At 49.5% G+C, this 17,544-nt stretch overlaps 1 protein-coding gene across 1 annotated transcript in view; it reads right to left on the bottom strand.

Moving 5' to 3' along the window:
* Positions 1-209: 209 nt before the first annotated feature.
* ST7L (suppression of tumorigenicity 7 like) overlaps positions 210-17,544 on the bottom strand; it is a 28,012-nt gene continuing 10,677 nt past the window's right edge. The window contains exons 10-16 of the mRNA XM_054176544.1: positions 16,239-16,311; positions 15,973-16,075; positions 10,278-10,428; positions 10,045-10,137; positions 6,425-6,564; positions 933-1,001; positions 210-705 (exon numbers count right to left, since the gene is read on the bottom strand). Of these exons, the coding sequence (XP_054032519.1) occupies positions 948-1,001; positions 6,425-6,564; positions 10,045-10,137; positions 10,278-10,428; positions 15,973-16,075; positions 16,239-16,311 (614 nt within the window). The 3' untranslated portion in view covers positions 210-705; positions 933-947. The remainder of the gene's footprint in view (positions 706-932; positions 1,002-6,424; positions 6,565-10,044; positions 10,138-10,277; positions 10,429-15,972; positions 16,076-16,238; positions 16,312-17,544) is intronic.

The following is a 17,544-nucleotide window of genomic DNA, read 5'->3' on the forward strand; positions in this document are numbered from 1 at the left end:
AACCTGCTGTAGTGTGAGGTGTCCCTGCCCATGGCAGGGGGGTTGGAGCTGGCTGAGCCTTGAGGTCCCTTCCAACCCTGACAATTCTGTGAGCTCATGCCACCATTTCCTCCCCTCACACAAGCCTGGAGGACAGGGAAGCAGCAGATCTGTTTGCACACCAGAATCTGTACCCAGGCACTGAAGGCATCAGCAAACTCCATGTGTTAAGAAGCAGCCTTTAATAAAGAAAGCAGAACCATACTTTGCTGTTAACAAATATTTTGGACAAGGCTTATAAAATCCCATCTGAGCCAACTAGCTGTGCATCTGCAGCTGAGGAGGAAGTGTCAATGCTCCAAACATCTGCTCTGCTTGTGGCCTCTCCTTTCATACAGAGGAAAGATCAGCTTCCAGTTGTACAAGTGATTATAGAGAGCAAGAAGGTATTGCTCAACAAATCTATTTCCTTAGATGCTTACAGACTGAGGCCAAAGAAGAAATCCACACATGGAGCACCAGTACCAACATGGAAGCCTGCCAAAGATACCAGTTTGAAGAGCAGAGCTTTCTTCCTTGCCCCCCACACATCTGGGGGTCAACTAACCAGCTCAACAAAACAGACTCCAGTCACCTTGGAGTCAGCTGGAGCCAGAGACCGGACAGCAAAAGGACCTTGATGTTTTCCATAACGAAGCTGAAGGTTGAAAGAAGAGTCCCAAAGCACTGGAACAAAGGAAAACAAAACAAAACAAGAAGTTAGCTCAGTTTCAAACCCAACATCCTTTGACAGACTAAAGGTATGAACACAAACACCCCCAAGGCAAGAGAGCTACGATCCCCTCAGTGCTGATGCCATGAAATGGGCTTGCAGCAAGCATTAACTATTAGCCAAGACACACAGAAGACACAAAAGCCCTCTGGAAGCCCCAGCTCCAGCCTTGTTCACTCACCCCTGGGGCAGCCGCTCAGCTGGAGGCCAGCACGCTGGGAGCACTCACAGGCCACAGCACCCGCAGCACCTAGGCAGAAGCAGAGGGGTCAGGATAGTGCTGTCCCTCCACCCCAGCTCTCCCAGCTGCTCCAGGCACTGTGGAACAGACTGGGGAGGAGAGTGATGTATTTCTCAGCCATTCAGCCATGGATGTTTTTTAAAGTCATAGACTCAAACCTGTGAAAACTGACCCCATGGAGCTCCTGCTGCAGCCTGTTCACCCAGCCCAGGCTTCCAGAATCACAGCTCACAGGATGTCAGGGGTTGGAAGGGACCCAAAGAGATCATTGAGACCAACCCCCCTGCCAGAGCAGAACCATACTCAGCTCAGGTCACACAGGAACACATCCAGACAGGCCTTGAAAGTCTCCAGAGAAAGAGACTCCCCAACCTCTCTGGGCAGCCTGTTCCAGTGCTCTGTGACCCTTGCAGTGAAGAAGTTGCCCCTTGTGCTGAGGTGGAACCCCTTTCCAGGCAGGATCCACACTCTTAAGATGCCATCTAAACAGTTCCAGAAAGAAAGTTGAGGCTAAAACAAAAGGTGCAACCTTGTCAGCACCTTAGAACCACAGAATGGTTTGGGGTTGGAAGGGACCTTAAAGATCACCCAGCTCCAACCCTCCTGCCAGGGGCAGGGACGCCTCCTACCAGAGCAGGTTGCTGAAGGCCTCGAGGCCACCTGCTTGCATTATGCACCATTAAAACTGACAAACTGCAGGTCTAATTTCATTTTGTTTTTAAGAATGATTCAGGGAATTTTCTTACTGTAAGACCTTCTGCTTCCCTAGCCTCACAGATTCCTGCTGCTCCTCCTCAGCCCCATCCCACCCCCAGCCCCGAGGGCTGCGCTGGGACTCAGGTTATCCTCACGCAGCCCTCCCTTTGCAGGAGGGCAGCCATGACAGGACTCATTTACTTTGAGGGTTTTACTTTGGCCCTCCTGGCTTCTATCATAACCTCAAATATTACATTAAAAAGGCTTTTAAAGCATAACATTGGCAGCAGGGTGGGGGCTTTTCGCTGCAGCCAGCTTCTTCCCTGCCTCTTTGCGTGTGGCACCTTCCCATTAAGTGCATGAGTTAAGATGTAGATTAGCAAGGCAAGAAACCTTTGCCCTTGGCATCCACACTCAGCTGTGACAGGAAACTTCAGGCTTGCTTCTTTTTCTTCCCCACCCACCCCCCACCCCTATGAAGTGTAGAACCACTCACTGCACATTGGCAGGGAAGTGCACATCTCCAAACTATACACATTTTTCTCTTAGATAAGCAAAGGACTCGAGTGTTTATAAATATGAAAAGTTCAGCAGCTGGCTAAAAAAAGTTAATTCTCCAGTCTCACTTAATGAGCTTTGGGGGAAAGTGGCAGGGGGATTTGCTCAGCAAGCAAAGCAGAGTGTCACAGAAAGCAGGAACTCTCCAGACAGGGCTCTGTTTAGTCCTATTTTCAGTGTCACAGAAAGCAGGAACTCTCCAGACAGGGCTCTGTTTAGTCCTATTTTCTGTCTCTGGATGGCTGCTATCAACAGAATGCCCTGGAATCCTCTGACAGGGAGCAGGGAACAGCCACAGAGAGAGAAGAAATGTTTGCTCCTGATCCTGCAAGCATTAAAAACAAAAATGGCCAATTTTTGCTTCAAGCCCCAGGACTTCTTTTCCTTCCTTGTCAAAACATCAAGTGATCCATATCAAAAGGCCTGGGAACAGGGAGGGTCAGGATTGTGGCCAGCTCCCTGAGCAGGGAGGATTCAGCAGCCACAGCACCCCAGGATTTGTTCAGCCCCTTTAAGAGGAACTCAGCCTGCTCCATCCCAGGAGCAGAAGGTCAAAGCAGGATTGATTTGCTGGGGAGGTTCAGCGCCTTGGTTGTGCCCAGGAACTTGTGAGGCAATTTGCGGCGCTGCTGTCGCTCTGCAGCTCTCCTCTCCAGAGGTTTCTGGGGGTCACTGGAGGATATTACAGAAGGGATTGGTCCCCATCACTTTTGCCAGATGATAAAGGGCTGACCAGCCCTTCACCTATGGAATTATTACCAAGTTACAAACTCATACTGCATGGAAAATCATCAGAGCCTCCCGTCTGCAGTGGCACCAGAAGCTGGGTATTGTGACAGCATTTTTCAGCCTGCTCAGTGAACTGGAAGGATTTTTGTCATCCCTTCTGTCACTGGGACCATTCTGGACAGCAGCTGCTTTGGAACCAGGGCTGGGCTGATGAACAGTGGCTCTCCATGAGATCAGAAACCCAGCTGAAACATAGCAAGGCTGAGCTCTCAGCCACTGAGAGCACCTGCACTGCAGGTCACAGACTGCATCAGGTTGGAAGGGACCCTCAAAGGTCATCTTGTCCAATCCCACTGCAGCCAGCAGGGACACCTCCAACTAGATCAGGTTGCTCTGGACCACAAGTCTGATCTTGAATGTCTCCAGGGACAGGGCCTCACCCACATCCCTGGGCAACCTGTTCCAGTGTTCCACCACTCTCATTGTGCAGAACTTCCTCCTGATGTCCAACCTAAATCTCTCCTGCTTCAGGTTTCAAAGCACTGCCCCTTGTCCTGTCACCACAGCCCCTTCTACACAGTCCCTCCCCAGCCTTTCTGTAGGTCCCCTTTGGATATTGAAATGCAGCTCTAGGGTCTACCTGGCCTCCCATAGAGCACCTTCCCTTCAACACAGGGCATTACCAGCCCAAGCTGCTCACACAGAGCACCTTCCCTTCAGAGAGCATTACCAACCCAAGTTGCTCACACAGCACCTTCCTTTCACAGGGTGTAACCAGCCCAAGCTGCTCACACAGAGCACCTTCCCTTCACAGGGCATAACCAACTCAAGCTGCTCACACAGAGCACCTTCCCTTCACAGGGCATAACCAACCCAAGCTGCTCACACAGAGCACCTTCCCTTCACAGGGTATAACCAACTCAAGCTGCTCACACAGAGCACCTTCCCTTCAACAAAAGGCACAACCAACCCAAGCTGCACAAGACCCAGCAGCCAGAGCTGGCTGTGATGGGATCTGTGCACGCTGAGCCCCTCTGCCAGCAGCATCCCCTACTCCCTGCAGCCCCTTCCACCTGTGCACGACGCCGAAATCCCTGCGGCGGCAGGCGGCCGTGCCAGGAGCCCTTGCTAGATGGTGTAACAAGCTGTATACATTGGAACCAGCAAATGGCTGCATTGTGATTTTTGGCCACTGGGAATATTTTTAGCCATTTGCCAAGGTTTACTCTTGTGATTTATTATGGAGGAAACAAACTCAAGCACTAACAACTGAAAATATGTAAACTCAGGCTTCCCGAGCCAACAGAAAGGTATTCGACGTCTCCAAGGCCTTCAGAGGTTGCAGTCTGCTGGAGACTGAACTGCTGGGCACAACAGTTTGCCTCAGGAGAGGCTGAAATATGATTTCAAGTGGGCAAATGGAAGCTGATTAGGGATTTGTAGTGGAAAAACTCCAAGGGCACACCACTTTGCAGTGGTAGTTCCTCAAAGCGAGCTCTGGATTTGTTGGAAGTTCAACAGCTTTGGGGGGGGTGGGGGGGGTGGAAATGAATATTTTTGGGAGCATTTTTTCTACTAAGGCCAAAGCACTCCCAAGTGCTCTAACATTTGGGATTTGATTCTCTCAAATTGCTGTATTTAATATGTTTCAAAGCAGAGGGAAATAATACTTGAAACAACGAAATGAACAAATGGCAGCTGAAAGCAGCAGAGCTGCCTGCAGGTACTGATGGAGGAGTCTTGGGGGCAGAGGGGGCTGCCATTAAAAGAGAAGGCAAATTTCTGCTTTCAGTTTGAGAACAGAATAGAATGGAATAGAATAGAATAGGACCAGACCAGACCAGGTTGGAAGAGACCTTCAAGATCATTGCGTCCAACCTATCAACTAATCCAACCCACCTGATCAACTAAACCATGCAACAAAGGACCCTATCAAGTCTCCTCCTGAACACCTCCAGGGATGGTGACTCCACCACCTCCCCAGGCAGCACATTCCAATAGCAAATTATTCTTTCTGGGAAGAACTTTCTCCTCACCTCCAGCCGAGACCTCCCCTGGCACAGCTTGAGACTGTGTCCTCTTGTTCTGGTGCTGGGTGCCTGGGAGAAGAGACCAACCCCCTCCTGGCTACAAGCTCCCTTCAGGTAGTTGTAGACAGCAAGAAGGTCACTCCTGAGCCTCCTCTTCTGCAGGCTAAGCAACCCCAGCTCCCTCAGCCTCTCCTCACAGGGCTGTGCTCCAGACCCCTCCCCAGCCTCGTTGCCCTTCTCTGGACACCTTCAAGTGCCTCAATGTCCTTCTTAAATTGAATGATGTGGTGACATCTTCTGAGATGCTGCTGATCATCTTTTCAGCTCACAGACTCTATCCACCCTTTCCTACAGAAGATAAGGGAAGCAAACCCTGGGATTTTTTGTCCCTTCCCACCCTTGGCCTTGATGTTCAGAATGCCATTGTGCAAAGCCAACTAACTCATACAAAGCCTTTTTTTTGCCCCCCTTGGTTCAAGGAACCCAGCAGAGAGAAGTTCACCAAGCAATTCTTTGTTAGCATAACACTTGACCTTGTATCTCTTTGGAAATCAGACAACTTTGCTAATGCAGCCCTTACAGAATTAATCAAGCAGATAGTTAGAGCCTGGTTACTGTGAACTCAGCCAGTTATGAGCAGCACTGAGATGTGGCACTGGCATGGCCAGCAAAGTTTTCCAACAGCAATATCAACAGAACTTGTGGAAATGAGGCCCCCACTGTAACCTGCAGGACTTGTGACACTGCAGACTAGACTCTCCAGCAGAGCCAGTGCTCTTGGCACTGCAGACTAGACTCTCCAGCAAAGCCAGTGATTGCAGGACAAAGTATCCTCAAGGGGAAAGAAAAGGCTTTACCTCCCAGGTCTCCGTTACCTGCTGCATTAAACCAGCAAGAAAGCACAAGCCTTCCCCTTCCCCCTCCAGCCCCCTTTCTGACCAACCAAGCTGGAATAAGTGATTCACAGAGAGTTCAGAGCTCTTCATTTGCCAATTGTTCTGCAGCATGACATGCACAGCTCAGGCAAAGCCAGGTGAGAGGCTGCCTGTGCAGAAGTGAGACAGCACAGCTTCCAGAAGCCAAGAGCAGGTGATCAGGTTACAGCCAGCAGGGATGATAACAGATAAACAAGGAAAAGAAACCCTAAAAGGAGCAGGGCAGAGAGAAGGGGAAAAGAGAGAGGGGCACAGCAGGTACCCACAGAACAAAGGGCTCAACAGCAGACACAGGCAGATGCCTTTAAAGTCACCCAGATCAGACAGGTGTCTGGAGCTCCAAGCCTCACTGACACCAGCCAGACCTTGAACAGGTGCTCAAATGACTGACTGAACACATTCTCCACCTAGCAACGAGCCTCAAAAACTCCCAAAGACCCCCACAGGTCACTTCAGCAAGCCCCAGGAGAGAGACAACACTCACAGCTTTGGCAAAGACCACCATCAGCTCCGGGAACTGGTGCGTGAGGAGGGCGAGCATCGCCGAGAAGGAGCAGAGGCCTGCTGTGAAATGGATGAAAAAGGGAAGCTCCTTCTGGGGGTACACAGAGACTTCATGGAATGCTGGAAGGGAAAACAGAGACCAATGACATTTGGTACCAGAGGACAGCATCCTGAATTATTTACACAGCCTTTTAGCTGGCTTCCAGACTTTCTCCTGAGCAGCTGTGCACTCAGAGCCCTTCTGCAGCTTGCTAGCTCTCTGGACTTTAAAAACTTCTCCCAAGCCTTTTCCCCCTACATGAAATGTTTCTCTTCATTACTGACAGTTACTACATCTCTCTCTCTCTCTCTCTTTCCCCCATCATCTTTTTTCACTTCACCAAGTGAAGCACTTCATCAGGTTTAGTTTTGGGTCCCTCCTCTTTGCCCAGGGCAGAGGGAAGAACTGTAAAATTCACAAGCTGTCAAAAGCTACCCAGAGCAACAAAAACACCAATTCAGGCCCTTTCAGCCTCTCTGAAGCATTCACCCTGTGGCCTGAAGGGACCACATCTCCCCTTCCTGGAAGAACCTCAGCAAGCACAAAACAACCCTCCTGTTATATACACATGCAAGGAGCTCCTTAATACTTTTCCAAGATCCCTGGTTGGGAGGCTACAGTAAATTCTTTGGGAGCAGCTGACAGAGCAGAGCTCAAAGAAAACAGTCCCAGGACTGGGTTATAAATTCTGCACCTAGCAGCTCCTTGCAATTTCCAATCTGTGGTAACCAAATCAAAAGGAGATGATTAGTGGGGCTGAGGGCTGGCATGTGGAGCTTTCAGCACTCAAGACACTACTACTGGTTACTAGCTGGGGACCTGTCTGGTGAATTTGCAATTACTGGCTCTGAATACCTGCAGCTCTGACTTCTATCCAATGATTTGAGAGGGGGGAGGTTAGAAGAAAAAAAAGGGGGTGGGGGGAAGAAAAACAGTTTCTACAGACCTAAGTCTGCAAGGTCTGCCTGCTTCCTGACAAGCTGCTGTTAAAGCCTAACAAAAGCCTTCAAAATTTAAGTCAAACCAAGAAAATGCAGTTGGGTTCATCTGTAAACTGAAGTCTGAGGAGGAAAAAGCCACTTTGCCCTCCTGGTTCCTGTTTCTGATTGCTGGCATGTGAAAGCTGCCACTGCACAGAGCAAGCCCAGCAGGAGCGCTTGGTGCCCTTGCAATTCACTAATGGCCAAGTGCTTGGGCTTTGGTTTGCTCTGAAGTAGAGGATTTTGGAGCACAATCAAGTGGAACAGCTGGAGCTGTGTGTCTAACACCCACCAGAGAGCTTTCATGGCAGCCCAGAAGATCATCAGTTCACTTTAACAGGCAGCCAGCCCTGCCAGGCCATGACACTGTGACAGAACATGTCACTCTTGACTGAGCCACCAAAGGCAGCACTTGTCTGCCACAGGACAGAGTAGAGACCACCTGATTTTGAGATCATGGAGCAGTATCACTTAGGACAAGTCCAAACATAAGCTAGGAAAAGGTAAAAAACTAGAGGAAGGATTCTTGCAGTGCCTGAAAGGGGGCCACAGGAAGGCTGGAGAGGGACTGTTTGCAAAGGCCTGCAGTGACAGGACGAGGGGCAGTGGTTTGAAATTAGAATCATAGGATCAATAAGGTTGGAAGAGACCTCAAAGATCATCAAGTCCAACCTGTCACCCAAGACCTCATGGCTACTATTAGAAAAGAGCAGATTTAGACTGGATGTGAGGAACAAGCTCTGCACCATGAGGTCAGTGGAACACTGTAGCAGGCTGCCCAGGGAGGTAGCTGTGGCCCCATCCCTGGAGATACTCAAGGTCAGGCTTGTCAGGGCTCTGGGCAACCTGATCTAATGGAGGATGTCCCTGCTCACTGCAGGGTGGGGTTGGACTGGCTGACCTTTGGAGGTCCTTTCCAACCCAAACCATCCCATGATTCTATGCTTCCTGCACTAGCTTTCACTAGATTGGGAAACTCAAACCAGCTCTGCAATAGATGAGGACAACTGAAGACAATCCCAGACGCCCAGAGCCATTTCAGGCCTGGCACTTGCCAGGCTTGGGGGGAATCACTGATTTGGGCCAGTGTTGGTGGTTTTTTTTAATAGATACATTTGAAACCAACCAAAGCCAAGTGTCAGGATTTCTGGAGGAAGCAGTGCCATAAAAATGTTAAGATGATTTTATTTATGGGTGCTTTTATATTTAAAAGCAGAGAGGAATGCGTGAGTGATCCTGTTGAAAGAGCTGCATGTGCTGGGGTTTAATTATGCTGGGAAGGCTACAATCTAGGGTTAGTTGCTAACCAAGGAATTCCTTGTGCAATATCCTGCACAAGTGAGAAATGAGTAATTTAAAGCAGTCTGGGGGCAAACCTCAATTGCACATTTGAAACAGAACTTCAGGCTGGTAACTGGAAACACGCACGTGGAGCTTGCCTGTCCGCAGCTGCGCTCCCAGTGGGGCTGCTGCTGCTTTTGCAGTAGCCCTTTCCATAGGATCATAGAATCAATAAGGTTGGAAAAGACCTCAGAGATCATCAGGTCCAACCTGTCACCCAGGACCTCATGACTAACTAAACCGTGGCTTCAAGTGTCAGATCCAAGCCCCTCTTGAACACCCCCAGGGACGGTGATTCCACCACCTCCCTGGGCAGCACATTCCAATGGTTAACAACTCTTTCTGGGAAGAAGTCACCTCCAGCCTAAACCTGTCCTGGCACAGCTTGAGACTGAGTCCTCTTGTTCTGGTGCTGCTTGCCTGGGAGAAGAGACCAACCCCCTCCTGGCTACAACCTCCCTGCAGGTAGTTGTAGACAGCAATGAAGTCTGCCCTGAGCCTCCTCTTCTCCAGGCTAAGCAACCCCAGCTCCCTCAGCCTCTCCTCACAGGTCTCCAGACCTCTCCTCAGCCTCATTGCCCTTCTGTGGACACCTTCAAGTGCTTCAATGTCCTTCTTAAACTGAGGGCTCCAGAACTGGACACAGGACTCAGTACTGGCCTAACCAGTGCAGAGCACAGGGGCACAATGACTTCCCTGCTCCTGCAGGCCATACTATTCCTGATGCAGGCCAGGATGCCATTGGCCTTCTTGGCCACCTGGGCATCCTGTGGGACCCCCTGTTTCTCTATGATGTAGAGATTCACCTTCAAAGGAACTCCATTAACAGGCACAATCAGCAGTCCAACTCTAACCCCCTGTTTCTCTATGATGTAGAAGTTCAACCCCAAAGGAACTCCATTAAGAGGCACAATTAGCAGTCCAACTCTAACCTAATGCTGCTTTCCTAACTTTAAAGAGCCACTCAGCCTTGGTGCTCTCCAAAGTTGGCCAAACTTATGTCTGAAGGTTCCACACACAGCCCTCACCTGAAGGATTGATGCTAGGGAGCCAAGCTGGCATTTACCACACACAGCCAAGCACTTTGGGATGGGCTGGGAGGGACACCAACAAATAGCTGAATCACCTTCAAGGAAGCTCAAGCTTCAAAAGTCCCAGGAAGGTAAACAGAGAATACCACAAAGTGAACATGTCCTTAAGCTTGTGTTTTATTGCCATGACTGCTTAGAAACCACTCACTTGGCAGCAGTTCTCTGTCTGCTGTCTCTGTGCAGCTCGGGTAGGGGTAGAAGAGGTGACCTTTCTCTAGCGGGTAGGGGATCATCCTGAACGCTGAAAAGAGAGGGAGTGACATCAGAGCTGTGTCTGAACCCAGCCAGCAGCAGCTCACAAAAGAGAACCAATCCTGTTGGAGGGGAATAAAGGCAGAGATTAGTCTGCTGTACAAAGGGGGGGAAAAAAAAGATACTCACTGCCTTCCCATGTACAGTGCAGCAGATTGAGAGCCCCTTCTATCCTCTTCCAGTGCTGGAGGTGAAAAAAGGCATAGGCTACGGCCTCGCTGTCCCCTCGCTTCAGAATATGCTCTGGAGGAAGCACCAAGCTCTTCATTTCTAGTAGATACTGCAAGTAATACCAAAGGGAAAGCACACTGGGTCAGTGGGGAATACCCCCAAATCTTCCTGTGAAGCATCAACGATCAGCTGAGGCATAACTGAGCACCAGAACGAGAGGACACAGTCTCAAGCTGCGCCAGGGGAGGTTCAGGCTGGATGTTAGGAAGAAGTTCTTCATAGAAAGGGAGATTGGCCATTGGGATGTGCTGCCCAGGGAGGTGGTGGAGTCACCAGCACTGGAGGTGTTTAGGAAGAGACTGGATGGGGTGCTTGGTGTGCCATGGTTTAGTTGATCAGATGGTGTTGGGTGATAGGTTGGACTGGATGATCTCAAAGGTCTCTTCCAACCTGGACAATTCAATTCTATTTTATCTCACCTAGAGGCCAGCTGCTACCTGCTGAAGAGCCCAGCCAGCCTGAACTCACTCAACATGGGAAGCAGCAAAGCCACAACTGTGTGCAAGGCTCTTAAACTGGGTGTTTCATACACAAAGTATTGGGGTGGGGGAGAAACATCTTCAGCAAGGCAGAGCAAAAGCACGTTCCAGTGGAACACAGAGGGAGCAGAGTGCCACAGGTATGCTGCTGATCAGCTACTGAAATAACCCCACAAAAACCCCAAGAGTATTTTTGCTCCTCATTTAGTCCCTGGAAGGTTCATTGCAGGAAGCCAAGTACTTGTTAGTTCTCAAGTATGAGCAGCAAACCAGAAAAGCTGTCAGTGCTCTAACCAAAGGAAGATGAAGAAACCAAGGCCAGGGAAACCTTTGTGTGATGTGGTTGCGCTGGAGCACCACAAAGAATCTCTTGAGTTCAGAGTGCTTCAAGTTTCAGCCTTCTCCCTGCACCAGAAGAAGATCTGATGCACAGAATCATAGAATAGGATCATAGACTCAATAAGGTTGGGAAAAAACCTCAGAGATCATGAAGTCCAACCTGTCAACAGAACTATGACAACAAAACCATGGCACCAAGTCTCCCTCAAAACACAGTTTCTACTTTGGCCAGCCCTAAGCCAGCAGAGTGAGTGCCAAGAACTCCTTTGTCTGTGTTGCCACCACAGTGACTTGGTTGAGGGAATAACAGAGTAAGCCAGGTTGGAAAAACACTCAGAGACCATCAAGTCCAGCCTACTACCTACTACCTAACACCTCCTGACAACTAAACCATGGCACCAAGTGCCACATCCAAGCCCCTCTTGAACACCTCCAGGGATGGGGACTCCACCACCTCCCTGGGCAGCACATTCCAAAGGCGAATTACTCTCTCTGGGAAGAACTTTCTCCTCACCTTGAGCCTAAACCTCCCCTGGCACAGCTTGAGGCTGTGTCCTCTTGTTCTGGTGCTGCTTGCCTGGGAGAAGAGACCAACCCCCTCCTGGCTACAGCCTCCCTTCAGGGAGTTGGAGAGAGCAAGAAGGTCTCCCCTGAGCCTCTTCTTCCCCAGGCTAAGCAACCCCAGCTCCCTCAGCCTCTCCTCGCAGGGCTGTGCTCGAGGCCTCTCCCCAGCCTCACTGCTCAAAGAACACAAGGCTCAATCCTTTCCCATTTCCCCTAAAACCACTGGGCATGCAATTTTGTTTTCTCCTGATGCATGATAAAAACACACAAATGCAACACCCATTAGTGTTTGAACCCAGGTCTTTACAGGCAGAGGAGCTCCTACGCCGCTGCAGCGAGGGCTTCGGCTCCGGTGTTTACCTGCGAGCTGCTCGCTCTCCTAGCATCCAGTGTCTCACCCAATAACAGCCAAAGTTAATCCCCACCTTTGATCAGTGGGGCTGGGCTATTCCTTTGACTGTCTCCCAAAGTGGAAGAATGCAGCCAACCAGCCGATTTATTTCAGCAGATGCCACAAACTATGAGATTATTTACTAATCCACTCGGAGGACTTAACTTTTCCCATTCAGATTCTTGGAGGAATGTAGGAGGGGTTGTGCCCTGGCCAAATAAAGCACATTTGCTGCCTGGCTAGGTTCTTCTCTTAGTGCCTTGGGCCTGCACTCCAGAGGGTAATATTCCTGTTAATCCTCTCTAATCCTCTTCCAGGTTGGTTTTTTTTGCCTCTCTGTGTGTGTGTGTGTGTAATTTCCACCCCCCACCCCCTCTTTTTAACACAGTGAAGGATCACTCACACAGGGCTGCTGTGGGAAAATGGTCTCAAATATCTGACCCCTGACCTGACTCCTCCTGCTCTCTGCACTGCCCACTCTGCCAGCACAGCGACCTGAAGCTCCACGCTGCAGGCACTGCCACCACATGCCTCAACTCCAGGCTGCCTCTGTGCCCAAGTCACCACAAACAGAACCACTCCACAGCCTGCCAGGTTTTCATGTCCCTGTTTAAGCACAGAACAGGCAAGGTATCAGTGAAGAGAAGATCTTGGGGTTTCCAGATGCAAGGAAGTCTTTACCCACAATAAAGATCTGTAAGATGCCCGAAGGAAGACTCCAAAGGCTGTTTCACACAGCAGCAAAATGCAGTTACAAGGCCCTGATTTGAAGTGGCCTGAAGAGGAGCAGCTTCCTAGCCCTGTAAAATGCTTCCCAACTTTCCAAACAAACCCCAGCCCTTGTCAAAGCAAAACTCAGAACCCAAGAGAAACAAACAGGATTTTATTTGCCTCATGCAAAAATGATGTTATGTGCAAAGACAACCACTGCCACAGATGGCAGAACAAAGGGAGCTCTGCTTTCCACCCTCATTTATTTTTAGCCCATGGGACAGAACACACTGACAATTCAAACCTCAGAGTTTCTTCCCCCCTCTACTCCACTGCCACTCATTAGGCAAGTTACTTGGTGCCTCTGTTCACTTGTCTGCCTTCAGTGTTTCAGAGCCCAGCCAGCAGCATCCTAGCTCTGCCCTGTGATAAATTGGGCTTTCAAGGCAATAGAAGCATAGATTTTATAAGCCTTGTCCAAAATATTTGTTAACAGCAAAGTATGGTTCTGCTTTCTTTATTAAAGGCTGCTTCTTAACACATGGAGTTTGCTGATGCCTTCAGTGCCTGGGTACAGATTCTGGTGTGCAAACAGATCTGCTGCTTCCCTGTCCTCCAGGCTTGTGTGAGGGGAGGAAATGGTGGCATCAGCTCACAGAATTGTCAGGGCTGGAAGGGACCTCAAGGATTATCCAGTTCCAACTCCCCTGCTGTGGGCAGGGACACCTCACACTACAGCAGGTTGCTCACAGCCACATCCAGCCTGGCCTTCAAAACCTCCAGGGATGAGGCTTCCAGCACCTCCCTGGGCAACCTGTGCCAGTGTCTCACCACCCTCATGGGGCACAACTTCTTCCTAACATCCAATCTGACTCTCCCCATTTCCAGTTTCCTTCCATTCCCCCTAGTCCTGTCATTACCTGATACCCTAAAAAGTCCCTCCCCAGCTTTCTTGCAGGCCCCCTTCAGATCCTGGAAGGCCACAATAAGGTCTCCTCATGTAATAAAAGCAATAAGAGAGGATAGGTCTACAGCTGGAAGCTCAAATTAGTGCAACCTGGAATCAGTTTCTGTGACTGCCTTGCAGAAGCACAGCAGGCAGTTTGCAAGCAGCACTGTGTGAAATGCTACCTAACCCCTTCTTCCAAGGTATATGAAGCTCCTGAAACAGGGGGAGGACACACCAAAAAGAAAATGAACTTTTAGCTAATGATAATGCCTGGTAATCTTCTGCCCCTAAAGGCAGAGGCCAAAGAGGGAAAAAAAAAAGCTGTCTGAGACTGTCTGAAATGAACTTGCTGTGCTCTTGATCAGTCATGCACACAAGCAGCAATTTCTCCCAGCAATTAGCTTTCTCAGTGCACATTCTATTGGATTGGACAGGCAGACAGAGCAGAGCAGTCTGCTAATTCAAGCCTTCACAGCACTGGGCACCACGACTCCATCATCATTTGCAGAGGATTAGGTCCCAGGACTAAGCCAACCTACTGCAGTCAAGGTTTCAAATTGAGTGCATCACCAGGACAGTAAACAGCACTCTAAGATTTTCTTCCCCACACACACTGCTTGGTGGGGGGTGGTCAGGATGCTTTGAGTAATGCCAGACATTAAATTACAGCCTGCAGCAAGCCCAACTCTTCATCTTCTTTATATGTGGATGAAGAAAATAAGTGAGTGTGGACCTCTCCATAAGACAAGCTCTGGAGCCAAGCTTGGAAGCACAGCAGCAAAAAGTATTTTCCTAGAATTGTCAGGGTTGGAAGGGACCTCAAGGACCATCCAGTTCCAACCCCCCTGCCATGGGCAGGGACACCTCACACTACAGCAGGCTGCTCACAGCCACATCCAGCCTGGCTGCAAAAACCTCCAGGGATTTGGCTTCCACCACCTCCCTGGGCAACCTGTGCCAGTCTCTCACCACCCTCATGATGAAGAACTTCTTCCTAACAATGCTCATAGTATTTTGAAATACTCTGAATGGTTATTGTGTGGAGAACTTAATTTGGCTTTAAATATCTAAACTCCTATTTATTAAGGCTTAACCTTACCCAGTTAAGGTCCTTCACTACCACATCACATACAGGTGCCTGGTTCTACACATTGGCCACAACAACCCCAGGCAGTGCTGCAGGCTGGGGTCAGAGTGGCTCTAAAGCAGCCAGGCAGAAAGGGACCTGGGGGTAGTGGTTGATAGCAGGCTGAACATGAGCCAGCAGTGTGCCTAGGGGGCCAAGGCAGCCAATGGCATCCTGGCCTGCATCAGGAACAGTGTGGCCAGCAGGAGCAGGGAAGACATTCTGCCCAGTGCTCAGCACTGGTTAGGCCACACCTTGAGTCCTGTGTCCAGTTCTGGGCTCCTCAGTTTAGGAAAGATGTTGAGATGCTGGAAGGTGTCCAGAGAAGGGCAACAAAGCTGGGGAGGGGTCTGGAGCACAGCCCTGGGAGGAGAGGCTGAGGGAGCTGGGGTTGCTTACCCTGGAGAAGAGGAGGCTCAGGGGAGACCTTCTTGCTCTCTCCAACTCCCTGAAGGGAGGTTGTAGCCAGGTGGGGGTTGGTCTCTTCTCCCAGGCAAGCAGCACCAGAACAAGAGGACACAGTCTCAAGCTGTGCCACGGGAGGTTTAGGCTGGATGTTAGGAAGAAGTTCTTCCCAGAAAGAGATTGGCCCTTGGGATGTGCTGCCCAGGGAGGTGGTGGAGTCACCATCACTGGAGGTGTTTAGGAAGAGCCTGGATGGGGCACTTGGTGCCATGGTTTAGTTGATTAGATGGTGCTGGGTGATAGGTTGGACTTGAAGATCTCTGAGATCTTTTCCAGCCTGGTTAATTCTATTCTATTCCTGCATTTTCCAATGAGTTGAAAAATAAAGAGGTTAAAAGTCTTGACAGAGATCCCTTTTCTGACCATCCCCTGCTGGCAAACAACTAACTGAGCTACTGAACACCTCTGATATAAGCCCTGGAGTGTTTAAACAACTCAACAGCTGGAGTTAGGACCTACTTCAAGAAAAGATGGGAGCTCCAAAGGCTCCAACAGCCAGAGGATAACAAAGCATGGCCTTTGTCAGAAGCCAGCACGAAGTGGCCCAATAGGAAACAGAATTCTCTCACCTTTGGAACGTGAGGGTTGAATTCCACAGCTCTGTGAATTGCTTCCACGGCATTAATTTCTGCTGTGCTGAGCCCTCTTTTGGAAGCAGTTTCTGGGGAGAACCTGAGGAGAAAGAAACCCACACTGACAACAGCAATGAAGAATAAAAAAGCTAACCAGGCTGTTTATTTCCTCCAAATGGGATTTAGACCTTTTAACTTCCTCTTTTCCAGCATAGCCTAAGATGAGCAACAAGCCACTGGTGTCCCCAGAGCGCTCAACTCACCTTTCTGAAACAGCTCTGGCTTTCAGCAGGGCTGCTGTGTAACATATTGCTGCTGATTTGGGCAGACTGATATCTGTGATAAAATAAAACCATTAAAACTGTAAGATTTTTTTTTTAAGGCAAGACAAACAACCTTAAACCCACCATCCTCTGAGCTTGAAGACTTTTTTTAACTCTGGGGTTTATCGGCCACCACCACCTGGAAGATTGCAGCCCCAAGGACAGACCTTTGCAGGGGCTTCCTTCTGCTCCCCACTCAGTCCCAGTTTAACAACTCAGAGCTGCAGTCAGGTGGGAGAGAGGAATTGGGTTTGTTTTCTTCAGTGTACCATGACACTGAAGCTGAATTCAAAGAGAAATGCCTGGAGAAACACAGCCTCAAGGCCAGGCAACTTTCCCCCGCAGTAACCCCCAAAGGTTTAAACCTTCTCACTGTTGTGAGGGTACAGTCCCAGAGTTTTTACACAATCCTGACTGAAACCATGACATTGCAGACAGGTAGACAAATTAGAAGGAAAAAAATGCAATTTCCATTCTTCTCCACACTGGGGGGGTGGGGAGAGAACAAAAAAAAAAGATTCTTTTCAGTCGTAGGTTCTGTAGGAGATCCGAGGCCAAGTTTGAGCTGACAATTACAGATTAGGAGGTTAGCACCCCACAGTACAAGTTTACTTTAAAAGCAGACAAAGTCTGGGGTCTAATTCCCAAGTCCCATGTTGTGTATAGTCAGATGGCTCTTGCTTTTTTTGTAAATCCCATCCTGGGCTTGTCCATCACTTGCTGGAAGTCTGGCTGTCGTGTCAAGCAAAACACAGGGGGGCTACAGAGAGTCTAAAGCTCATATTCACTTTTCCAGATGCTTAGGGGAGGAGGAGATATATATATATATATATCTCAGCAATCCCTTCTAAAGAAAGTGTTGCAGTTTGTGGTGTTAACACAAAGAAGCACCAGGCAGAGAGCAAATGGTCTTGTTAAGTGAATAATCCACCGAGAAGAAAGTGGAGAGGAGCAGGCTGCAAGCACAAAGAGGCCAGGTTTTAGGTAAAAATACCCTGATTTTGAGTCCCTGAAGCACTCAAGAACAGAGCCACATGAGCAGAGAGGGACTGCTCAAGGGCAGGGAACGGTTGCCACAAAACACTGCCGCTGTGTCCCCTCCTCTCTGCAGGCGACAGCTCTGCCAGCAGCGCTTTGTACACCAGTGACGAGGGAACTGTGGAGGTGACAAAGCTCTGAGGACAATAAGGAAGTCAATATTTAATGGACTGTTTATCTAGGCTTGCACAACATCTGCAGTGTGTCA

This window comes from Dryobates pubescens, chromosome 35, assembly GCF_014839835.1.
Source record: "Dryobates pubescens isolate bDryPub1 chromosome 35, bDryPub1.pri, whole genome shotgun sequence".
NCBI lineage: Eukaryota > Metazoa > Chordata > Aves > Piciformes > Picidae > Dryobates > Dryobates pubescens.